The sequence below is a fragment of the Temnothorax longispinosus genome, unplaced genomic scaffold, assembly GCF_030848805.1.
Source record: "Temnothorax longispinosus isolate EJ_2023e unplaced genomic scaffold, Tlon_JGU_v1 HiC_scaffold_61, whole genome shotgun sequence".
Taxonomy (NCBI): Eukaryota; Metazoa; Arthropoda; class Insecta; order Hymenoptera; family Formicidae; genus Temnothorax; species Temnothorax longispinosus.
Window position 1 is genome coordinate 19,853 of NW_027270462.1, and position 25,296 is coordinate 45,148.

Consider the following 25,296-nt stretch of genomic DNA (forward strand, 5'->3'; position numbering starts at 1 on the left):
TGACCGTTACACACTGCGCCGCGCCGTTCCGTGTACATATACGCGGGCCTAGCTAACCACGACACAGATGTGCATCGCCGGATGACGACATCGTTTCATTATCATCCGCCAAGTTCCGACTTGCGATTTCACTCTTGCGATTTTACGATCTCTTTTTTTATGATTTCGGCGCTCAAGCCGAAATGGCATGCAAAGATCAATGGGCAAGAATGATCTGTAGATTGCATCAATTTACGTTGCTCGACAACCTAGTCGCGTCGAATTGTCAATGTTTTTTTGCTGCCGATATTTTCGGGAGATAAAAGAGAAAAGAAAAACGGTTATGCATAGACACTAGACAGAATCGTAGCTCGCGGTGATGCGCGATCTTTGTTGTGCTAATTCTCAATCGATTATTTCATAAGACGAAACGTTTATTGCTCATTACCAATACCAATGCGCACCGCAATATACTCGTCGTGAGAGCTCGGAGATAGTTGCCGCGCGCGTAATCGTTCCCCGAGTCCGCACGCGCGTTAAAAATCATGTTCTTCTCGAATGGCACTCATCACGGCAGCGACGATAATTACCTATACTACCAGCTTTTACATATTCATCGCGCTCACAGCCAAAGCCATGGGTTCTGTTATCGACAAATGGAGGGGTAAAAACCAAAGTGGTGTAAGTCAAATTTTTAAAAATGTTTTTTTCGTATGCATAGATGCAATTTATATATTGTATAGATTGCATCTATATGCACGCAAGAAAAAATTTAAAAAAATGTGACTTACACCACTATGACTTTTACCCCTCCAAATACGTAAAAGCATGGCAGGCGCATTACGCCAACTGACTCCAGTCGTCATTGTATCTCGCGAAAACTAATCGCCGGGAGATAATCTTCGTGCAATGTTCTGTACCGGGAGTACTTTACTCTCTCGCGATATTGATTGGTGAATGTTGCTAACAAATGGAGATTGACATGTTCATAGAGTTGTCGCGTATAACATGGATAAAATATAGATGTAAAAACATTGACGCTGTGAGAAACTGTTTAATCTTAAACTTTTCCTCATTATAAAGTAAAGCAACAAATAAATGTTATTGAATTTTATGCGGTTTAAAGATTGCACAGATGAAATCGCTTAAATGGAATGACGGTAAGCGCGAGAACTTTTTTTTCCTGCGATTCGCAAAGTAATGCAATACGATAAGGCATGTGGAGATCGAGAAGGATTAGCGAATTCAAGAGGAGTAATTTGCTAGAATGGTGCGACCGTGCCGCGTAGAATGGATTAAGGTGGTTCGATGGCTACAACAAAATCCAGAGAATTTCATGAAATTTTAATATGTTGTTCTGCAATGCAAAATAGAATTATGTGAATTTTTTGGGAATTTTTCACCGTCCCGTTTTGAAAAAAATCTACTCCAAAAACCTAAAAAGTACAATTTTAGGAGTAGATTTATTTCAAAACGGGACGGTGAAAAATTCTCAAAAAATTCACATAATTCTATTTTGCATTCCAGAACAACATACTAAAATTGCATGAAACTGGCTGCATTTTTAACATAGGTTCTTATGGTTTTTATGGGAAATGACATATTGCATATACCTTCAGAATGAAATAAGTGCAAGAAAAAATGCAAATGATAAAGAAAAAGAAATTTGCACATGTAACTTAATAATTTACAAATAAATGAGCGAAAGAAAGGGGAAGGTTACCGCACATTTCGTAAAAAAATTAATTATTAAAGCATAAATTGCTTGATTTTTCGTCTGCATAGACTGTCATGGTCGTGAACGACGTGAACAGCAGCACGCATTATACACGCGGCGACCAATTAGAGCAATCCCCTTCATTCCCACTACTTCAAACGCTAGTGCGCTGTTTCCAGAACCCCCGCGTCCCACTACTCCCCCCGATGAAGCCATCGAACCTCCTTAAGGGGATCCTAAAGCCGTCTGTAATACCGGCTTTTTTTCTTAGCACTAATCTTTTAATTGACTTTATAGAAATGTAAAATTCTTGTCTAGAATTAAAGTACGCATCAAAATCTAGGTCATGGTGGTCAAATTTATATCGAAAACGAAAAAAAATTAATATTTTTGTTAATTTTTGGTATACGTGACGACAATATTTGCTTTGTACAAAAATTCCACGATAAATATCCACAAAATTAGACCGGCATGACCTAGGGACAACATTTAAGAACAATATCGTGCAATTAGATCTAAGATTGAAAACCTAGAAAACAAGATTACTTTATATAACTTTTATATGTGCAAAAGCACATTCAGGTTGACAGGATAAGCAATATTGCGTGTGGCGAGAGATGGCGCAGTAATCGAACAAAGACAGATGCCTCTCGTTATAGACAAGGACAGATATAGATATATGACAAGAAAACAGAATTAGAAATGTTGACATTACCGACGTCGAGGAAGTTCAGCCTTCACTTTAGGATCCCCTTAAGGTGATCCTAAAGCCGTGATCCTAGCCGGTTTTTTTCGGTTTTTTTCTTAGCACTAATCTTTTAATTGGCTTTATAGAAATGCAAAATTCTTGTCTAGAATTAAAGTACACATCAAAATCTAGGTCATAGTGGTCGAATTTATATCGAAAACGAAAAAAAATTAATATTTTTTGTTATACGTGACGATCACCACATATAAATTCGACCACCATGACCTAGATTTTGATGCGTACTTTAATTCTAGACAAGAATTTTGCATTTCTATAAAGCCAATTAAAAAATTAGTGCTAAGAAAAAAACCGAAAAAAACCGGCTAGAATCACGGCTTTAGGATCACCTTAAGGATGGCTGTACGGGCATCGACGCAGGATCGCGTGAACGTGGTTGCAAAAAAAAACGTATGATATACGGCTTTTATGCTCGTTCTAGACTGGAGGATGATCCTACTTGCGGCTCATCTTAGTGAGTAGACGGATAAAAATCATTGATTATTCATGATTTTTAGCCGTCTACACTACTCACTAGGATGAGCCGCGAGTAGGATCATCCTCCAGTCTATTAGAACGGGCATTAGAGCATAAAGCGGAGGAGAATTGAGGCACCCGGAGCGATTACGAGCGTGGAATCCGCGAACAAACGTGTGGCAAACAATATGTATGTATATATATAATATATATATATATATATATATATATATATATATATATATATATATATAATATATAGATATATTTATTTGAAGATATATATTTTATTTGCCCGCGCATCGCGCGGATGTACTCTCCGCTGACCTACCATTTTTGGCTCACTTTCATTTTTTGGCTTTTACAATGTTTTTTTAATGCTTTTCTCTAATCTATTTTCAGTAATACCGCTCTATTTTGCTTTTCTTCTTAAATAGAATATCTTCTCTCAAATCCTCTTTGTATTTTTCCTACAATTGAATAATAGAATAATAATATCACAAATTAAATTGATCGTCAAATTCTAAACGCAATTGATGCTAATAAGTATTCTTTCCCCTTTTTCCCTCGCTTCGACTCTTTTCCAAAACCCTTTACGGGCTAATTTATTAGACCGTAGACGATGTTTTTTCCTCGAATAATAATATTTACGGCGAAGAGAGTTGGGATTCAAGCTTCACACGAGATAACATCTAACAAGAAGTAACGCGCGTAAGTCTCGGTCTACAACCCAATCAGCAAAATAATATTTAAAAAATGTTTTTAAGAAACATTTAAAAAACGTTTTTCAAACATTTTTAAAAACGTTAAAAATAATGGGATAAGTTCCCTTTTTTTCATTAAAAAAACATTTTTTTTAACGTTTAAAATAATATTATTTTAACGTTTAAAAAATATTATTTTAACGTTTAGAAAAATATTATTTTAACGTTTAGAAAAATATTATTTTAACGTTTAATAAACGTTTGTTTTAACATTTAAAAAAATGTTTTTTTAATATTTGGGAAACGTTTACATTGAAAGGATTTTTTAATAATTTTAAAAATTTGTTATATTTGATTTTTTATTACTAAATATTATTTTTTGTACATATTGTACACATTGTATATATAATGTATAACAAAATAAACATTTGCAGTTCAAAATAAAGTACATATAAGAAAGAAAAAAAATTTAACTTGTAGTTTAAGACATTGACAAGACCGCTGTTTGACTAACGCAATTTAAAATTGAGCAAGGTCCATAGATGGTCATAGCAAGACCTTTATGCTGAAATAATGTTTCATGTGTGATTTTTAAATATATTTCCTAATTCTTTGAACTGACGCGGTTACTATCAGTCTCAACACAGCTCTTAAATTGAATCAGAAAAGTAATATCACACATTAAATTGATTGTCAAGTGATTGTCAAGGAGGAGTAGGAGGAGGAAGAGGAGGAGGGGAGGGTGGAGAAAGAGGAAGAGGGAAGGGAAGGAGGGAGGAGGAGGAGAAGAAAGAGGAGGGGAGGGAGAAGGAGAAGGAGGAGGAGAAGGAGGGGAGGGAGGGAGGAGGAGAAAGATCCAATTGATTCAATTTAAGAGCTGCGTTAAGACCGAAAGTAATACAACGCGTATATTTCGAAGAATCAGAAAATGTATTTAAAAATCACAAGAAATATTATTTTTGCACTAAGATATTGCTATGCCCGTCTAATGGACCATATGATCAATTTTTATTTGTGCTTAAAAAAAATTCTCCGCAATTCTTGCATATACCCGGATATATTAACAATTACTTCCGAAATCTTCCGTAGGTATTTCTACGTCGCACGAATTACACTCGCTTACTTTCATATCAAGAGCACTCCTTGTTATATCCAAGATTAGTTGTGGGAACCGCACTTGGATATACCTCATGGAGCACAGACGTGAAGACGTGGTAAAATATACCAAAGTAAAAAATGTTTACTTTGGCAACTTGCAACTGTAAAACGCGCCACGAACATACTCATTAACTTATTTTCCAGCAGTTTTTTCAGAAAAGGATACAAGTCTGTAATTTAGAATATAGGCAATCGATTTTTAATATTAATATTAATGGACGAGTTTTCGTTTACAAGTTTTTGTATGGGTGAAATGTACGAACATCGTGCATCGATCACATTTAAAGATCAGTAAGAATTTTTGGTTGGAAATAATTTTTGATTGGAATAGAATAGTTTGTAAAATTTTTATAAAATCAAAAAATTTGAACGCTTGCTTATTAGCAACTTATTAGCTTATTGACTCTTTCAAAAGCTAAATAAAATACATTTCGCAAAATAGACTCCATAAAATGGATCTATCGACGTTTCCAATTACAACGCAGTAAGACAAAGTATTTTCTTCTTAGTCTATGTAATATTGCCAAAAGAATTTTCAAAGAATAGCCGTAAGCAAAACAGGAGAAGCTAATAGAATAAGAGCAGATTTTTCGTACTTTGTAAATGGGAACATTTCGCGGATTAGATTGTTTGGCGAAACAATGGTTATTACATTGAACCCATTTACGTTTGTATATTAAGTAGATAATAAAATGAAAGGGGACCGTAATATTAGACTATGACGCAATCGTATGCGATTCCGATCGATCAAATTAATATGCAGTGGGCGACAGATTATTTGATCAACAAGATCGCACATTAGCTTAATTCATTACAGTATCTTTGCATTAACAGTGACACAAAAAAGATCGTGTTACGTTTACCTAAATATTAATTTTTTCATGTTATATTGACGAGTCATATTTATGGCATACGCAATCAAAAATGTGTAAATTTTCCAGAATCGTAGAGTTGTATACGCGAAATGAATTACATTTCGTAAGACGAGAAGAGAACTTGCAAAGCCCATGATAAGCTAAACTCGCGAGTATGATAGCGCATATACATTTACATTACATTTTATAAAAATGCGAAATCTGTCTCTCGATATTCAGCTGACGATGGAACCCTCTACGAAAATGGAGATTCGCGAAATATCTTGACTCGAAAATATACTTAGAATTTGCAAACTTAAGCCATGTACTCGGTGTCGCTACAAACGAAAATTACGTATATTGGTCGAAGGTTGAAACCAGCGAGCATGAACAACCATTCGTCCAGATCAACATTCTGTACACATCTGTTCACAATGTTCAATTTGCAATTTCAGTTTTCTCTTTTTTCGTGTCAGCAGTTATCTCATTACTGTTTATCTATTATCTATAGTTTCCGTGATAAGCTCACAGTGCCTGATATTACAGCTCTAAATACATTTTAAACCGCCTTTTCTCATCACCGTTAATATTTCATTCAAAAAAGATTCCCCTCAAATATGAAATAATCGAGATTCCAAAAACAATACATTCCAAGGAAAACAGAAAATCAAATTAATAAAATTGATTTTAAAAATTAAAAAAATAAATAAAGTAACATCAATTTGGTCGACATATAATGTTTTTCTGTTCTCCTTGGGATGGTGTATTAAGTTTAAATAATATAAAAATAATAAAATTGCACATCCAGTACATAATATTATAATAGTAAGATAAATGAGTTTTTTAACCTCGGTCGCTATTTTCGTTTGCATCAGATGAGCCGTCATCATGGGCACCAATATTTTCGTTTACAGATGAGTCGTCTTCATCTTCACCAGATATTTCTGAAATGTCATCTGCAGCTTTTTCCTTTTTGCTGTTATGTCTGTCAATGTTAAAATTATTTCAATATTCATGTGAACATTAATAAGTATTATAAATGTTAAAATCTAATGACTTCTTATTATATATAAATCTTTGACTCAGGTACGTGTTTTAGACAAATTTGCTATAAAAATCTTGTATAACATTAAAATGTATTGAATAATACTTATTTTTTTATACGAAAGGTGGCCTGGGCCAACCATGGTCCCGCTTTCCTACCAAATGTGGTTTCATTAATTGTTGGAAATTCTATAGCTACCGCTTCTGTAAAAAATGAGCACATAAACTTACGAATGAATAAAACTTACGAACTGCGAATACCCATTCTTTTATATACATATACCCTGCGTTCTAAGAACTTCCCCACGATACACATTAACTCATATATATATACTAGCTGCTTACCCGGGCTTCGCCCCGGAGAACATATGTAATAAGACACGCAAAATAGTCTCTCTCTCTCTCTCTCTCTCTCTCTCTCTCTCTCTCTCTCTCTCTCTCTCTCTCTCTCTCTCTCTCTCTCTCTCTCTCTCTCTCTCTCTCTCTCTCTCTCTCTCTCTCTCTCTCTCTCTCTCTCTCTCTCTCTCTCTCTCTCTCTCTCTCTCTCTCTCTCTCTCCCCCTCTCTCTCCCTCTCTCCCTCTCTCTCCCTCTGTGTGAGTATCGCCAGTTCACTGTATTTTTGCTCCTTCTTTGAGTGATAATCGTTGCTGCTTTAAGCTGCCTTCGGGCTATTCTGTTGCAGGTGTAAGCAAGTCTTTGATTGCTTGTCACGATCTATAATCATTTTCTTGGTACTTGCTGCCTATTTCTGATCATCTCGTTGACAAGCAATATTGCTCATCCTAACCTTATTCTCGGAAATCTGTGAATTCTTGGAATCTTCCGTGATAGGCGTTGACTGCTGCTGCGCATGCGCCTGCCTTGCCGATCTGACCTGTTCTATACTTCCGGTCGCTTGCCGTTTCTTTATTTGATGCTATCTCCGTGCACGTACCGGTGACTGCTGATTGGCTGCTGCTTGCGCGTGTGCCCATCGTTGCCTGCTTGTGCATGTGGCGACACCCTTGGGCTCTGAGTGGCACTACCTTCTGTACCCACCGAACAGCCGCTTTGCATTGGTTCTCCTCCGCGCTGCTGTCATCAATCCAATTATGCAGCGTACAGACATCAAGTGTACCAGGTGCAAGAAGTCGATTGTGACCGAGGCTGTTGAATGTAAGTGCGGGAAAACTTTCCATCCTGGTTGCGTCAAGCCATTTTCCGTAACAAGATACGCGGACCATTGCTGTAAGGAGCTGGCTGCTTCGCAGCCTCCGGTGCCGAGCGTGGACGCTGCAAACGTTCTGCCTTGCGTGTCGTCTGCGGCTTCTCCGGTTCCTCACCTTACACCGGGAGTTGAATGCACCGAGCAGTTTGACTTTGCCAACACGACCAGCCAGACTGACGTTACAACCAATACGCTATTGCGCCAATTGATTGAGCAGTTGAGGGCATCGGAAGCACGATTCTCTGCTTTCATCGAGACGTCGGATTCACGATTTTCGGCATCTGAGGCTCGATTCTCGGCTTTTATCGAGGACCAGCGGCATACGAGCAATGTAATTAACGACAAACTTAATCAACTGGGTGTGATTGCGGAGGGTGTCGATCGCAATAGTCAGCGCATTACCGAGCTAGAGCAGCAGTGTGCTGCTCTTGAACGTGAGGTGCGCGATTTGAAGAGTGACTCGAGTTGTCCTCATCCTGTTTTGCAGCCTTCCGCGTCTCGAGGCTCGCGAACGTCGGATATTATTATTTCTGGGATACCTGGTTCTTTTACCGACTCATCTGAACTGCTCGTTACCAGCGTTTTTCGCGCGCTGGGTATACCACAGCTTGCGTCCGACGTTCTTGAGACTCGGGACGTGGGGGTTGGCAATGCGTCTGCGACGCGTGAGGCGGCGCCTGGCACTGTTTCCGCCTCCGATCGTGCGGTCACCACCGTTAAACCGCGGTCAATTATTGTGGTGCTTAAGTCGCGTGAGATTCGTGACTTCGTTCTCGGGACTGTGCGCCGCAGGCGTCGCTTGACTGTCAGCGATGTCCTCTCGAAGGAAGTCCCCGGGCACATTTACATTAACGAGCTGCTTCCCGCGGATATTTATAACTTGTTGCGCAGGACTCGAATGAGGGCTAAACAGTTATCTTTTAAGCACGTATGGTGCAGGGACGGCCGGATCTTTGTCCGTAGAGACCGCGGTCAATCTCCGATTTTGATCACCACCGAGGCTGATCTGGCGGGGCTCCAGTGACCCGCGGTTGACGCTGGCCATGTTTCGTCTGCTTCGCATGACCGTCTCGCGATTGCCCACTTTAACGCTAGCTCCCTTCCTGCTCATCTTGAGTCAATACAGGCCTTTTTATCATTCAACTTTTTTCACATTATCTCAATTTCCGAGACTTGGCTTCACTCACACATTTCTGACGATCTAGTGCGTATCTCTGGCTATTATTTGTTGCGTGTTGACAGGGAGGGCAGGGAGGGTGGCGGTGTGGCCTGTTATGTGCATGAATCATTGCGTGCGCGCGTTCTTGCGTCGTCACCTTCTGCTTTCTCGAATGCACCTGAATATCTCATTCTCGACATCCGTTACGGCACACGCGAGCCTCTCTTATTCACTACTATGTATCGCAGACCGAAAGGCAAAAACCTTAGTAATTACATCGATGCACTTTCCGTATTCACTCCTAGTTACAAGAACATTATTATTACTGGCGACCTAAATTGTAACCTCCTCGCTTCTTCATATGAGGCTAATCATCTTAGGAGCATTGTTTCGCAGTTGTCGCTCAATATCGTCGAGTCGCAACCGACTTTTCATACCAGCTCCTCAGACTCTTGGTTGGACGTTTTTATAGTCGACAACCTCGATAAAGTTTTATCTTACCGTAAGTCGGATGCCCCCTTCATCAACGGCCATGATCTCATCGAGCTTACCTATTCTGTCAAGGCTCCGTCCTTCACGGATCGTACTTTGGTCCGTCGTTGCTATAAGGGATTTGATAATCAAGAGTTCGTTGAGACTCTTACCTCCAAGCTCCTCTCATCCTTCCCGCGCGATTTTGGCCTGACGAGCCCGGGCGAGTCGGAGATTGACGACATCCTGAGCACCGTTACTAATGATATCACCGCCAGCTTGGATCTACATGCTCCTATTCATTCTTTTCGTGTGACTCGTCCGTCGGCGCCTTAGCTTACAGTTGACCTTATACGCGGAATTCGGCATCGTAACCGCCTCTTCAATGCGGCACGTAGATCTGGCAACATTCTCGATTTCCATATTTACAGGCTCTTTAGGAATCAACTTACACTTGATTTGCGAGGTGCAAGAGAGCGGTTTCACATGAATAGATTGAGTTCAGTCTCTGATCCGTCCAAGATATGGCGGCAACTGGCCAATCTTGGTTTAGTTGAATCGCCTCTTTCCTCACCTCTCAACTTCTTTTCACGTGATCTCTTGAATGCTCATTATTCCTCTGTCTCCAATCGTTTTCCTTCTTGCACTCAATCTCAATTCTCCAATATCATTCTATCCATTGTGCCCGTCGAACCACAGTTTAGTTTTACCGAAATATCTTATGACGACCTATCCTCCCTAATGGTTTCATCATCTTCTGTTTCTTTTGCCTCGGGTTACGATCGATTGCCTCTGTTTGCTATAGCTCTGGCCTTGCCTCATATTGGTAACCTCCTGACCACCTTTTTCAACTGCTGCCTCAATCTGGGCTATTTTCCATCACTTTGGAAACGCGCTATCGTGCGCCCTCTCTCCAAGGTCAAATCTCCTTCCTCTCCGTCCGAAACGAGACCCATTGCTAACTTGTGTGAACTCTCGAAGCTGTTCGAAAAAATCTTGCACCGCCAAATCGTTGACTTTGTCAACAAGCACCATATTCTCGACGACCGTCAATCGGGCTATCGTAAGGGTTACTCCACCCAGTCCGCTCTCCTAAGATTATTCCACGATATCAAGAGCGGCGTTGATGCGGGCGAGGTATTGATCCTCGTCCTCTTCGACTTTAGTAAAGCCTTCGACACCGTCTCACATCCTCTACTTCTAGCCAAACTGAGGCAACTAGGGTTTTCAGATCTCGCCCTAAAACTAATTTTTTCATACCTCACTGGTCGCTCCCAAGCGGTTGCCGATCTGGCGGACGTATTCTCCGATTGGCTACCTGTTACCTCAGGTGTTCCTCAGGGATCGGTATTGGGTCCGCTCCTCTTTTCCCTATTTATCAACGACATTGGTGCTTTCCTAAGGTTCACTCAACGCTTGATTTTTGCTGACGACACGCAAATTTACCGTAGGTGTCTCTCTAGTCAGTTGAATGTTGCCTTGCAGTTAGTGGCTCACGATGTTGGGGTTATATCAGAATATGCGGCCACAAATGGATTATCTCTCAATCTTAAAAAATCCAAGGTTCTAATACTCGGCAGCAAGCGTTACGTTGACCAAATTAATTTTAATGAATTACCTCTCATCTCCGTTGGTGGTACCTCTATTCCGTTTGTCACCCAGGCGCGGAATCTAGGTGTCATCATGAGCTCTGACCTATCTTGGGACGGCCACGTCGCCCATATTTCCAGGAGGGTACACTTCACGCTGCACAAGCTCAAGTATCACAAAAACTCTTTATCATTCCAGTTGCGCGTAAAACTTGTGTCTGCTTTGATTTGGCCTTTGCTGGATTACTGTTCTCTCGTTTACAACGACGTCACAGACGAGCTTAATACCAAACTGCAAAGGCTTATCAATTGTGCGATTCGGTTTATCTTCAGTTTGAGAAGGGATGAACATATTACTCCTTATCGTCATCGACTCGGGTGGCTGACTGTGAGCAATAGACGTCTATACTTCCTCGGTATTGAGATGTTCAAAATATCTAATGGTATGTCTCCTAGCTATCTCTCTGAGATCTTTGTCAAGGCCGATCTCTCGATGAGGCGATCTTCACGTCTGGCGCTTCCGCACACCTTCCAAATTCCTATCCATAGAACTGAGACTTATCACAGGTCCTTCCACCTTGCGGGCATTTACTTATGGAATTCGCTACCTGTTGAAGTAGTGTTGTCGTCGTCCATCAATGAATTCAAGCAAAAGCTCTATGACTACCTTTTTTCACTTGAACTTGGTTCCGTCTGAGGTTCTGCAGGGGGCCTTACCGTTGGGTAAGACGTGGCGTGAGTGCGTGATCATGTTGCGTCACGTATGCTAAGTGTGTTCTGGTCTTTGTACATAAATTGTTGCTGCGTCAAAATCTACACTAGTGCTAAGTGGCGATGTCATAATTCCGTTTTCAGTTCTTATTCAGTTTGAGAGAGCTCAACGACCGAACTCCGTTGACTCACTAATCTCAGCAATACTTCACACAACATTTCACACAACTTATACCTATTCAACGAAATTTAGTTGTGTGATGTATTGCCATCACATCAATTATGTACATTCAGGCACGTTTCATTTGTTTATTTGGTTTTATAATGATGAAGCGGTGGCCGGGTGTAAATGATTTATTATTATTTTTCGCTTTTTACACATCATTATCTTCATCGTTTCCACTTCTGCTCACCGCTTTATTACAGTTATCACACCGTGTCTTTTCTCTTAGTTCTTACTTATTCTAATTTTGTCTTTTGTATTTTGCTCTTGCCTATTACATATTTTCTTGTATTATTCATTATCGCCTAAAGTCTTGACTATGGCGAAATAAAGAATCAATCAATCAATCAATCTCTCTCCCCCCCTCTCTCTCTCTCTCTCTCTCTCTCTCTCTCTCCTCCTCTCTCTCTCTCTCTCTCTCTCTCTCTCTCTCTCTCTCTCTCTCTCTCTCCCTCCCTCTCTGGAAAATTTCGTAACCAATCTTCAAAAAGATACCGGTTCCCAAAAAGATCGGTAACGAAAAACGATACAGTTTATAGCACTCTCCGGAAAATTCTACCCCCGTTTCATATACAATTCTTTGAGATTCGGTCAATTATTTCCCGAAAAATTGAAAAAATTAGAAAAATCGCTTTCCAGAAAATCGGTAACGAAAAACTATATACTTTATGGCACTCCCCGGGAAATTCTACCCCTATTTCATGTACTCGTGGTAAAAATTCGGTCCACTAACGAATGAGTAGTTCGCGGACAGACGGACGGACGGACGGACGGACAGACAAACAGTCGCGTTTTATATAATAGTAATGATATATATATATATATATATATATATATATATATATACATGTATGTATATAATTACATCCTACTGCAAATGCTCTATAGATACTTATGAAATATGTATCAATTTGCTAGAATAAGAGCGATTTACAGGTATAACATGCGTGTGTGTGTGTGTGTGTGTGTGTGTCGCGTGTGTGCGTGCCGCGTGCGTGCGTGCGTGCGTGTGTGTGTGTGTAACTGTAAATATTTTAGGGTATATTTAAGAGGACAGATCTCAGGACGAATAGAATATTTATAGAGCATTTAAGGCAGGATGTTTGTATATTATGGTGCATCTCCACCTGCGAGTAAAAACTCGAGAGCAAAAAGAGAGAGAGAGAGAGAGAGAGAGAGAGAGAGAGACTCTCGAGAGTCTCTCTCTCTTTCTCCCTTTTTGCTCTCGAGAGTTCTTACTCGCAGGTGGACACGCACCATTAGAATGGAAGATAAATTAATATTACTTACTCTTCTTATCTAAATATGTACTGAACGGTCGCGACCGGTCGGCGTGGAACGTGGGTCGGCGAGTCGTCGTTTGATTCCGCTCACCATGTGCATTCGACGGTATATACGTTGCTGTAAGAAATTTAATAGTTATATAGGAAGTCTTTGCGGGAGGGCAATAATGATGTGAGAATTAAACTTTTGAACTTTAGAACTTTATTATATCACAAACCTACCGGCACACAACAAATGGGAACGAAGAACGAAATTGCTACACAATCTATATAGACAATACACATCCGCACGCTCCGCCATAAAGTCACCTTCTTCTTCTTCTTATATTTAATCATGGTAGAAAGAAAACAAGGTATGCTCGTTAGAGGGGTCGAAATTGAGCATGTTCTGCGCAGACATGGCGACGGCCAAGCGAGCGCCATATTGAATATATATAGATATACTTTATGTATATACATACGTCAGAAGTGAACGTGTTCGGCTTAATTTGTCTTTTTTAAAATGCCTATGTGTAGTGTAAGTGGATGCAAAAATAGAAGCGAGAATGCAAAAGAGAAAAATATTCAATTTTTTTCTTATCCAAAGGATGAAGAAACTGCGTTAAAATGGATGCAAGCTGCTAACAAAAATAAAGTTAACCTAAAAAACGGTACGTTATTTTGAATCTATATAAATTATAATTGAGGCATATATTTTTAATACTTTATTGAAATTAATTTTTGTAGCTCGCATATGCTCTGTCCACTTTACACCAAGCTGTTACAAACCAAATAAAGCCAGCGTATTTAGCAAACTGCGAAAATTACTCGCCTAAGAAATTACGAAGACTTCATGATCATGCAATTCCAACAGAAAATTTGCCACTATTGAAGGAAAGAGAGGTGCTAAAGGAAGTGCAAAATGAACACAACATAATAAATGTTAGTGAAAACAGCAGGTGTGTATTATTGTATTATATAAAATATTTTCTTATTATGATATGTGAAGATTGCAATAAATTCTATTTACAATATCTTTTTTTAACAGCAAAAACAGTTTTAGTGAGTCCGAGACCAATTTGATCGACACTTCAATGGAAAATAAAGCAGAAACACGTTTTATGCAATCTTCAAAAGAAAATGCTAGGTATAATTTTATTGATTTCATGCGTATTAACGACTTCATTGCTGTACAAGAAATTATTGCATGTTGTTTTATATTTTTATTTCTTAAATATTTTTTACTTTCAGCAGTACAAGTGATGATACAATGGTAAACACACAAAGTAATTCACAGACTGTTATGTCTGAGCACTTAAGGTAAACAAAATTAATTGTCTGTATGATTATAAAGCATCAGCTCAAATATATATATATGTATATAAATATTTTCATGTCTAAAAATTACTTGATGTTTACTAGGATGTGTGTATATATATATATATATATATATATATATAATAGTAAACATCAAGTAATTTTTAGACATAAAAATATTTTATTGCATATTGCAAATATTTTTCAAATTAATAGATAATATTTTTCAGATTACGAGATAAAATTATTCAAGATTTGATGAAAAGACTAAGCCAAACAAACAAGGTAAACGATTTGCTTAAGAAACAAGTAAAACGATTGCAAAGAGAAAAGACAAGAGTTACGAAACGTGTAATAAAAGAAAATGTCCATAATGTGCTCAAAAGGATATTCACTCCGAAGCAAATTGACGTTTTAATGAGTAATGAAAGAAAAAAAAGAGTAAAGTGGGGTCTTGAAGACATATCTGCTGCAATAATGTTAAGAAGCTTGAGCCCAAAAGCATATTGTTTTTTAAAAGAAAATCACTACCCGTTACCAGGATTATCCACACTTAGGAACTGGGCATCTCGCATGGAGTTAAAAGAAGGAATTTTATCTGATGTTGTCTTTTTAATGAAAAAGAAAGCGCCAACGTTTCTGTAATATCAGCGTGCCACATATGTTCATTTTTACATATCAATTTCTTGTATACTATTCAATAATAAACGTATTGAACACAACTTCTCGTGTTATTAAAATAAAATATTTATTACATTTATTGAAATTGCTGTATTTAAATAAACCCATCTTATATCGACAATATTTTTAAAACTTCAGAAAATTATTTACTTTTTCCTCATACATCTATTATATTGTTCAATTCATGCTTATTTTACATTTATTTTAATATTTCTTTATATATAATTTTAACATTTTTTACTTAAAATCAATTATTACATGAAATAAAAATGTATTATATGCAGAACAGAAAAAGAACTTAATTCTCATTTAAAAAACCGCGGGCCTAATTCTATTGGCCAATAAACCAATATGTCTCCAGCTTGGCCCAACGCACTCATTGGTTATTAGAAAGGATGCGCAACAGCATACCTTGTTTTCTTTCTACCATGATATTTAATGGCCTTCAAGCAGTGCTGCTCCGAAAACGGCCAGGACGAACCTCTTGTCGAATAGCCGTAGATGGCGTGTATTGTCAATGTCTTAGGCCACGAATGGCGCCGTAGCAAGGTTGGAAACGTGAACAAAAGATCCGCGGGCTTCGGCGCCAGCGCAGAACACCGCGGAATGTTTCTATATAGCTTTGACGAACCCCACGCTTAGTAGGGGATTTTGGATTAGGGTTGCAGATTCATAGATTTGCACGCCGCGAGAAGGAGGCGGACAAATTGACATGTAGGGGCGTTTAAAAAAGGAAGTATGTCTTTAGGAGGCTGAGGAGAAATTTTGTTCAAATATTTGATTAGGTAGGAAGCTTTGTTAGTAAAAAGGTTACAGTAAAAAATCACATGGTTAATGTCTTTGGCTGGGGTAGCCACAAGGACAGGCCCCAGAATCGATAATATTTTTCCTGGCTAAGCTGTAATTTAAGTTATAATGTCCACTGCGCAGCCTATTGATAAGAACAATTTCTTTTCTTTTAAAGGGTTTTTTATAAAACCAAGGGCGATCTTTACTTGAGTGGAAGTTATTATAAAAAGGAATGCCTTTATATGAGCCGCAGCAACGCAAATATTCTTTAAAATGATTCCGAAGAGATTCTTTAACGACCGAATAAAAGTCACAATGGGGAATTTTAAAATCGGGGACATAGCCCTTCCTGGCAGCCTCTTTAGCGATTTTGTCTGCTTGTTCATTACCCATGATACCTCGGTGCGACGGGATCCAAGCAAGATGACCTCATAGAAGTTAGCCGGACAATTTCGACTTACGACATTTTTTTTTTTTTGAATCGATTGTTAGTCGTTTGTTATTGATTGTTAGACTAATTAGAACGTTTGTTAGTTAATAGTTTTTACGTAATCACGAAAATAATTTTTAGTGTTAATTTAGCCGGTAAATATAGAATTCTTTACAATTTTCGATTTAAACCGTGGTCAATCGATGCGGAATCGTTTGTTAGTTCCGAATATACTAAGTAAAACGTTTGTTAGATCACGGTTTCGCTAAAAAAAGCGAAAAACTGTATATCGTTTAGCTGCCGGAGAATGGGGGTGAGACGTAGAATATGTGGTGGTTTCGGAACGCATTACGTAATAATTTATCAACAAACGTGCTTAACCTATTTTCAATTTATTTGTCAGATTTGTCGTCCAGTTCATATACAGAGAGGCGGAAAAGCTGCCGGTGTCATTCTCATTGATTCGCATTAATTGTAATTTATATTAAAAACTAATCTTTCCCTGAAAACAAATAGTAGGTATACAAATATATCACTGATATTTATTTCAGCTTGTACTTCCGGCGCAACCTACTGTGATAAATATTCCGGAATCTTTGGCATAGCATTTTACTACGACGCAGTTTACGAATATTCCGAACCGATAATATTACGAACAGAGAAACCTCAACGGAGTAAAGTGAATAATACCATAGAGAAAACAGTAAACGAAGTAAATATATGCAGAGAAGTCGCGGACGGCTTGCGTATATATTTCGATTTCGCATATTACCTCATCTCCTGTTATATAGGTAAGAAAAAGAGCAATATATTTTTCTGTAAAATCTTCCTTCCTTGCTAAGCAACGAACAAGTAATCGTTATTCCAAAGGAAAAATTAATGAGTAAAATTAAGGCTAGTATACATAGTCGGTTCTTATTTCAAGACAATGGCTTAAGGTTGATAATACGGCTCTGTTATATCTAACAATCGAGTGATTAGTTTATAACATCTCTCTCTCTTAAGAATATACTCCAGCCGGTCTTAAATATAAAAGATCCGACAATGAAATACTACCCTACAACTTTATTAAGTATTCCATTAAGATCTGCTGTGAGAAATTGATCAATCACAATCGAATGTGAGGAAAATAATTATCTATGATTGATTAATTTCTTAGGACTTAAGGATTACTACACCTATTGTATAGATTAAACCTTAAAAAATTTCGACATTTTTCTTGACCACAAGTTAATAAACCTGTTAAAAAAAGAAACAGCGTCAATAATATTCGAACAGATGAACCACTTAACACGCGAATTTAGTTCAAATAATTTATGTACAAAATTCGGACGTGAAATAAATTTGTTCTACATCGCTTTTTTTACTTCGGTAGAACATTCCTAATTTGACCGAATAAGTAACATTTATTTCGCCACCAATAATTCCTAATTTGCTTTTTGAGTCTCGCGATAATTATATATCTTCAGCTTACTTTCTTAATTGTTGCAATTTGAAGTGTTGCAATTTGAAACATTATGTATCCTGTACATATTTTCTCGATAACGAAAAATGTTTAAACGTTTGTAAAAAAATTATCTTCATTCCAGGACACTCGACGAGCTCCGGGCTTTCCCTATCGATGACGACGGTGAATGTCTGCCAAGGATATGCGCCAGAAGATGAACAAGATCTTTTCAACAGAAAACTGAATCGCCCAGCATGCCGAGTATTTTCCGCGAGAAGTAAACTCCCCTTTGTGTCTTATAGCAAGAAATTCTGTGTGAGAAAATCGAGTATCACGTCGGCAAGAGATTCGCGAGTGCAAGCACAAAAAATTGTTGTTAGACATAAATGTATAATGTTGTTTCAACGAATGTTAATTTATTTTTTTATCGGGCTAGCTCTGTGAGTGACGTGTAAATTATTTTGTTTAAATATTAACACGGTCTGAGGAGTTTAGAGATGAGAAAATACGAATGTTTTTTCACGTTTTGTAAAATTCGGATGTCCATTGTGTCTGCACTCTCGCAGCGTTTGGAATTTTCTCACTTTCTCATGATCCTCTTTAGGTAAAAGAAAAGAAAGAGTAAATTCAAAACGCCACGATTAACAGTAATTAATGTTTAATTTCGAAGTCTGTCACTTTACATAGTAATAAACAAACGTCATAGATCATATATCATATCAAATTGTATATCGCATATCCGCATATACATATATATATATATATATATATATATATATATATATATATATATATATAATACACAAGTGTTTTCCTCGTAGAATAATTTACAAAATCAGACTTTCTAGAAATACAGATATCCTGTTGCGTCCTGCTCCTGCTCGGTTCTGTTTTCCGATATTTTTTTCTTTCTTTTTTTATATAATCACAGCTTATCCTGTTACGTAAAAAAAACATTGCTATTGTATTTTCCTTTTTCCGTTCGATAATTAATCGACACAATCAGAGAGTTTCTCTGAGATATTCATAAACTGCGATATGAGAGTTAAGGTTTCTCTGGGATATTCGTAAACTGCGTCGTAGTGAAATGCTGTGCCAGAGATTCTGGAATATTTATCACAGTAGGTTGCGCCGGAAGTATAAGCTGAAATAAATATCAGTGATATATTTGTATGATATTTGTTTTCAGTGAAAGATTAGTTTTTAACATAAATTACAATCCTTGTATAATTTTAATTTAAATATGAAAAGTAAATAAAATGCAAACAGCAGGAATAGTTTTTAGTTGTTGAAAAATGTATCCGGCACAAACGCTTTATAGCTTATATCTGTAATATATATGTATATTAACTAAAATTTAATTACTAGCTTACCTTGTTCTTATTACTCATTAGGTCATAATCCTGCTCTAGAATCCGTTTTAATGTGCTATCTGTAGCAAGATCATCGCCTGGTTTCATACTGGCTCCAGATTGGCTACCACCACCCACTGTGTTCATCGTCACTTGTTTCACCCATGTAATCAGAATTACCCTCTGTATCCTCTTCTATGTTTACGTCTTATAAATTACAAATGTAATTCTTATAAACTTTTCTTACTTTTGCAGTCCTCGATCTGCAATATCATACGGATAAATTAAATCATGCGGTAAATTAAACCTTTCATAGCGCGGCAACGTTAAGAAAATTACGCCCTCACAACACGATAGTCAATTAGCGTTACACATATTTTTCAAGTTATTGCTACTATCTCTTTCTGTTATTAAATTACAAAAGTTCTGAAACGTCCAAAATCAAATTTGTAACTTGAAAATGAAACTTACTTCCGTATAATAATCAGCGTGTTGGCCTGAACTGCCATCTTCGAAAATTCCGGTCATAGATGATGCAGCTCGACTGCCACCGCTTCTCGCTCTACGACGAGGTTCTTGATGCTCTGTTTCGTTTCGATTAAACGCTTTATTGACATCTTATGGCTTCTCTTTTTGCGTTTGTCCCAAGACAGATTCCAACCCTTACACAATGATAAAATATATTTATATTTCTTTGATGTGTACTTTAATATGATTTGTACAAGATTAAGTAGCTTCGCTAATGCTTTTCTAACTTACTTGGAAGTGCATGAAGTATTCCACTGCTTTTCTACCTCTTAATGACATCAATGACATCAAGCATCTGCAAACAATTTTATAGTTAGTTTAAACTGCGAGTTTCCGTACGATGACAAAATTACTTATATCTACTTGTACATACAATATAAGTTTATTTCTATATTTCATAAATCTGTAATTTGATGTAATTGTTCAAATACAACTTTAGTAGGTTACCTCTCTACTTTTGCAATCTATATCTCTTTCATATTGCAAGGATACTTTTTACTAAGTTCAGAATTAAATGTGTATTTTACACTTACCTATATTTTTGCACGTGAAATGTAGCCAGGTATTAGGCATAAACAAATCTGATAAATAAATTGAAAATAGGTTAAGCACGTTTCCCGTGTTGATAAACTATTACGTAATGCGTTCCAAAACCACCACATATTTTACGTCTCACCCCTACTCTCCGGCAGCTAAACGATATACAGTTTTTCGCTTTTTTTAGCGAAACCGTGATCTAACAAACGTTTTACTTAGTATATTCGGAACTAACAAACGATTCCGCATCGATTGACCACGGTTTGAATCGAAAATTGTAAAGAATTCTATATTTACCGGCTAAATTAACACTAAAAATTATTTTCGTGATTACGTAAAAACTATTAACTAACAAACGTTCTAATTAGTCTAACAATCAATAACAAACGACTAACAATCGATTCGTAAAAAAAAAAATGTCGTAAGTCGAAATTGTCCGGCTAACTTCTATGAGGTAGCAAGATGGAGATCAACTCCCTTGGAAGAGAGTTGGTAAATCTTTTCTCTAATTCGGGGAATGATATAGTTCTGTTGTTTGGCAGCACTCGAACAAAGATTTTCCAAAACACTTTTAGAATCGGAAAATATCACCACCCTAGGAAAATTTCCCTCACCAATGGTTATCAACACCTGAAGAATAGCCCACGCCTCAGCGGAAAAGATCGTGGTTTCAGTCGGCAGTTTATGCATGATTTGCAGATTTAAATCTGGAGAGAAAATACCAGCGCCAACGTTTCCGGATTCACTTTTAGAACCATCTGTGTAAAAGGATATAGCGTTCTCCCTTAGTTTTTTAGATTGTTCTATGAAAATAGAATTGACATTCTGGATGTTAGGTTCAAAGTAGAATGAATCAAAATGAATGTCTATGACAAGCGATTGGAAACTGTGATTAAATACTGGTAACGTAACAGATTGGTAGATCATACTTAATTTACCTAGTATGGATCGAAAGTATTTGTAAGATGGTATAAAATTGATGGCAATTTCGTAATTATGTTGTGTTCTGGTGAGAGGATGTAGATCGTCAAGACTAATTGTTACGGGACTAAATTCTTGAGCCACATTTTTTAATACGAGTTTTGAAGTAAGGAATTTAAATCTATGGTGTAACGGTGGTTCCTTTGCTTCATCCAACATTACGTTGATTGGAGTAGATTGTCTATAGCCCAATGCAGTCCTGATGGCTTTATTTTGAATGCATTGTAGTTTTTGGAAAATGGTGAGATTGCCGCGTAGCTGGTAGACCTGGCACCCATAGTCCATGTTGCTTCGAATTAATCCTTTGTAGATCATGTCAAGTTGTTGGGGGTGAGCACCCCACCAGACTCCAGCAAGAGCTGTCATAACGCTTAGAGCTTTTCTGCATTTACTAATGACATAAGAAAAATGAGGTTTGCCACATAATTTGGGATCCAATAAAATGCCCAGAAACCTTACCACATCACAGTATTGGATTGGGTAGTCCATAACAATAATGTCTGGGATAATTATTGGAAGTTTTTTCTTATGTGTGAATATCATAGACTGCGACTTGGTGGATGAGAGTGAGAGACCCTTACTGAGCAGGAATTCTGAAATTTTTTGGATTGATTCATTAATCGAGAGGATGGCTTCATCCAGGTTTTTGTTCGTAGAGTATATGACTACGTCGTCCGCGTATAGGAGGATCCTGCAATCCGGATTGATTAATTTAACTATTTCTTTGATATAAATGTTGAAAAGAGTAGGACTCAAAATGGAGCCCTGAGGAGTACCTTTTCTTGCATAAAAGCGGGCCAACTTTCATGCCGTTTAGAGTATAGAAAACAAGTCTGTTACCGATTAAATTTAAGATGAATTTGCGGAAACGTGCTGGGACTCCAATTCTGAATAAATCGCCAATCAACATATGCGGAAGGACGTTGTCAAAGGCGCCGTCGATATCAAGGAACGCAGCAACTGTGTAGGCTCCCTTAAGGAAGCCCGCCTTGATATTATTCGTTAGGGCGATCACACTGTCCAGACATGACTTGGCATTACGAAAGCCCAGCTGTGAATCTGATAATAGGCTATTACTTTCCAGGTGCCACCTTAGTCGATTGTACAGGCATTTCTCGAAGGTCTTGAGAACGCAGGAAATCAATGAGATGGGCCTAACCCCCTTGCCACCAGGTTTTGGAATAAATATGACAAGCGAAGTTCGCCAATCTTCTGGGAACAAGCCATTCTTAAAGAGATTGTTAAAGATCTCACGTAATTTGCACCAAAAAAATTCTGGAAGAGTGGTGAGAATGACATAGTCCAGCTGGTCCAAGCCAGGAGAAGATTTCTTTTTCATTGAATTGAGAGCCGAGTGTATTTCATCCATGGATATGGGATCATCCAACCAGTAGTGGATGCGTTCCACACCTGATAAATCCTCTCTCAGCAATTCAAACAAACTAGGATCCTCGGGAGGACAAGATGGTGGGCATAGCTTCTCGATGGCCGTATGGATTAGATTTTCTTCTCTGGTTGTATCGATGTTGGATTGTGTGTTTTGATTTCGGTTTTTGAATGCTTTGACAAATTTCCACACGCGATTAATAGGAGTTTTAGCGTCGAATTCCGCACAGAGATTCTTCCAGCTTTGTATCTTTTGTTTCTTTAGAACACGTTTGGCCACTGCAATTGATCTCTTGTATGCCAGAAGATTTTCCATGGAGTAATGCCTTTTAAATGTTTTTGTGGCAATTTTGCGGGCCTTAATGGCAGCCTCACATTCCTCATTCCACCACGGAGCTGGATGTCTTTTATTTTTGACAGGATGGCTAGACGGAGAAATATTGTCCTTCTTGAGGGCTTTCATTATACAGGATTTGATTATAGTAATGAGTTGGTCATATGCGGTAAGAGCATCGTTGGTGTTAATATCGTCAATATTTTGCTTCGTATTCCTTAAGAGGGTGGAAAGTAAGTTGAGAGAGTCCTTGTTAAATCTGAGTCTGTGAGAAAATCTGACTTTAGAGTCCGGAGTGCCATTGATGAGAGTTGTAATAGGGAGGTGATCGCTGCTTCTTAAGTCTCCATCCTTCTTATGATCGTAGATGCTAATGGTAGCCAAGTCAGCAGAGGCGATGGTTAAGTCTGTTACAGATTCTATACCGCATGAGAGGTTGAAAAAAGTAGGAGATCCATCATTAAGGATGACCATGTCGTTGTCAGTTACAGATTCGGCAATGTGTTCACCGACGCTGTCATTTCTGTGGTCGTTCCAATCGGGGTGATGAGCATTAAAATCTCCGACAAGAAGAGAGTATTTGTATTGGTTGGCGAATTTAAATAAATTGTCGAAGAAAAGGGCCGGAGTATCTTGTCCAGTATGACGGTACAAGTTACATACAAATAGTTCGCGGTTTTGAAAGGGTATTGTAATTCCGATCATTTCCACTGAGGCGTGCGCAAGGTCAGAGAGATCGCAAATGGAGAAAGGAAGATTATCTCTGAGAAGAGTGCAGACACCTTTAGAGCCAATAGTATCAGCATCTGATCTAATACAATTGAAACCTTTGATGTTGAAGTACTTGTGAGACTCTAACAGGGTTTCCTGTAGACAAATGATATCAAAGGTATGGGCTATGCCCCTAAATTCTGGGAGTTTATTGTAAATACCTCTACAATTCCATTGTAGCACGCTAGTAGGACCTGCAAACGCTGGGCCGGAATTATTGCCCGCGAAGGTTACCATGAGCGTTCAAATTGTGTGGCGATGGATTAGCTGAAAAATTCGGGAGAGAAGGCAAAAACGGTGGGACAAAAGGTCCCTTAGGTGAGAGTGGAGAAAATAAGGGATAATATAATGATATCACATTTTTAAATTCATTCATAATTATAGAGAGGTAATTATAAACTTCTTGAGGATTGCGCAAGGGCAATGTCTCATTCGAATTGGGGATGGAGTTAGGGTTAGAGTCGGGATCTGCGGAAAACTCGATGGAAGGGGGAGATGACGAATTCTGATCATCAGCGGGAAGTCTGCCATCAGGAAACATAAGCGCATCCCGATGTGCGGCAGAATAGGTAAAATTAGGTTTGTTATGTTTGCTATTAATGATGGTGGCTTGGGAGGGGTTTGGTGGAGACCTGACTTGAGGGCGTGAGGTCGACGGGGATGGACGGGAGATAGCATTGCGGGAGTTTGAGGTTACGTTTGCATAGGAGAGTGGCGTGTCGTTATGGTTCTGCAGAGCGGAAAAGCGATTATTAGAATAAAGATCTGAGGATCCAGAAGAATAGGAGGGCATAGAAGGCGAGATTCTACGGCATTTACACATTCCGGAAGCACATTCGCCGCCTACAAAGTGCATACCGCGTAAAAACCGTGCAACTATAGAGGAAAAGAGAACGAGAGAGAAGAGAGATGCTGGAAACGTTCCTCAATGAGAAAGGTGTGGCATCGCGGTGCAAAGTTGCCGGCTTAAAAGAGCGCAAGCGGCGTGGCGTTCCATCGCGCGCTTTATTATAATAAATTGCGCCCGTATGCGCATATTCGTATGATTACACGCGTGCCTGTGTGTACGCGGGCGATATAATAACGGCGGGACTGTAATACCCCGCGCTTCTCTAAGCGCTCGTACGAAGAAGGCACGTACTTGCGTATACATGCTCTTCCATCACGATCATCTCTTCCGGATCCCGGTCCCTCTATCCTATCCCCCTCCCCGCCCTACTCTTGTCCATTGTCTTTACGCTATAAGAAGGATCCGAGATGCGCTCAGCCGCCTTATGCTGCATGTCGGGGGAGAGAGAAAGAGAGGGAAAGAGAAGAAGATATGGCCATTAGCTCGCGATTTCTACAAGATCTTATATTGATATACGTCTAATAGATACCGTCCGCTACTGCTTAGCTCGCCGCTTATGCCTGGAAATTACCGGTGGGATCTTTCCCGCTTC

General features: G+C 38.5%; 2 protein-coding genes and 4 long non-coding RNA genes across 10 annotated transcripts; 3 read left to right on the plus strand and 3 right to left on the minus strand.

Annotated features, from left to right (window-relative positions):
* Positions 1-3,969: 3,969 nt before the first annotated feature.
* LOC139824850 (uncharacterized) lies at positions 3,970-13,639 on the minus strand. 3 transcript variants are annotated; one of them, XR_011735322.1, is made up of 3 exons: positions 13,545-13,639; positions 13,330-13,440; positions 3,970-6,578 (listed from the first exon to the last, which is right to left on the minus strand). It is a non-coding gene; the product is annotated as an uncharacterized lncRNA (long non-coding RNA). The 3 variants fall into 3 exon arrangements; XR_011735324.1 differs by having other exon boundaries at positions 3,970-6,590; XR_011735323.1 differs by lacking the exon at positions 3,970-6,578 and adding an exon at positions 6,790-6,882.
* Positions 13,640-13,700: 61 nt separating this feature from the next.
* On the plus strand, positions 13,701-13,975 carry LOC139824851 (uncharacterized). Its single transcript, XR_011735325.1, has 2 exons — positions 13,701-13,839; positions 13,909-13,975. It is a non-coding gene; the product is annotated as an uncharacterized lncRNA (long non-coding RNA).
* A 79-nt stretch (positions 13,976-14,054) lies between these two features.
* Positions 14,055-15,274, plus strand: LOC139824847 (uncharacterized). The gene is made up of 4 exons (XM_071797406.1): positions 14,055-14,260; positions 14,350-14,448; positions 14,553-14,621; positions 14,849-15,274. The coding sequence occupies exons 2-4, from the start codon at positions 14,396-14,398 to the stop codon at positions 15,261-15,263; spliced, it is 537 nt and encodes a 178-aa protein (XP_071653507.1). The 5' UTR covers positions 14,055-14,260; positions 14,350-14,395; the 3' UTR covers positions 15,264-15,274.
* A 1,381-nt stretch (positions 15,275-16,655) lies between these two features.
* LOC139824848 (uncharacterized) lies at positions 16,656-19,337 on the plus strand. 3 transcript variants are annotated; one of them, XR_011735320.1, is made up of 4 exons: positions 16,656-16,673; positions 16,922-16,992; positions 17,070-17,309; positions 18,108-19,337. It is a non-coding gene; the product is annotated as an uncharacterized lncRNA (long non-coding RNA). The 3 variants fall into 3 exon arrangements; XR_011735319.1 differs by lacking the exon at positions 16,656-16,673 and adding an exon at positions 16,813-16,831; XR_011735318.1 differs by lacking the exon at positions 16,656-16,673 and having other exon boundaries at positions 16,843-16,992.
* LOC139824849 (uncharacterized) lies at positions 18,607-20,833 on the minus strand. The gene is made up of 5 exons (XR_011735321.1): positions 20,379-20,833; positions 20,077-20,140; positions 19,789-19,979; positions 19,339-19,580; positions 18,607-19,109 (listed from the first exon to the last, which is right to left on the minus strand). It is a non-coding gene; the product is annotated as an uncharacterized lncRNA (long non-coding RNA).
* A 2-nt stretch (positions 20,834-20,835) lies between these two features.
* On the minus strand, positions 20,836-21,777 carry LOC139824857 (uncharacterized; the record flags this gene model as incomplete). Its single annotated transcript, XM_071797414.1, has 1 exon — positions 20,836-21,777. A coding segment is annotated over exon 1 (894 nt), but the record flags the coding sequence as incomplete, so codon positions are not given.
* Between the last annotated feature and the right edge of the window lie 3,519 nt (positions 21,778-25,296).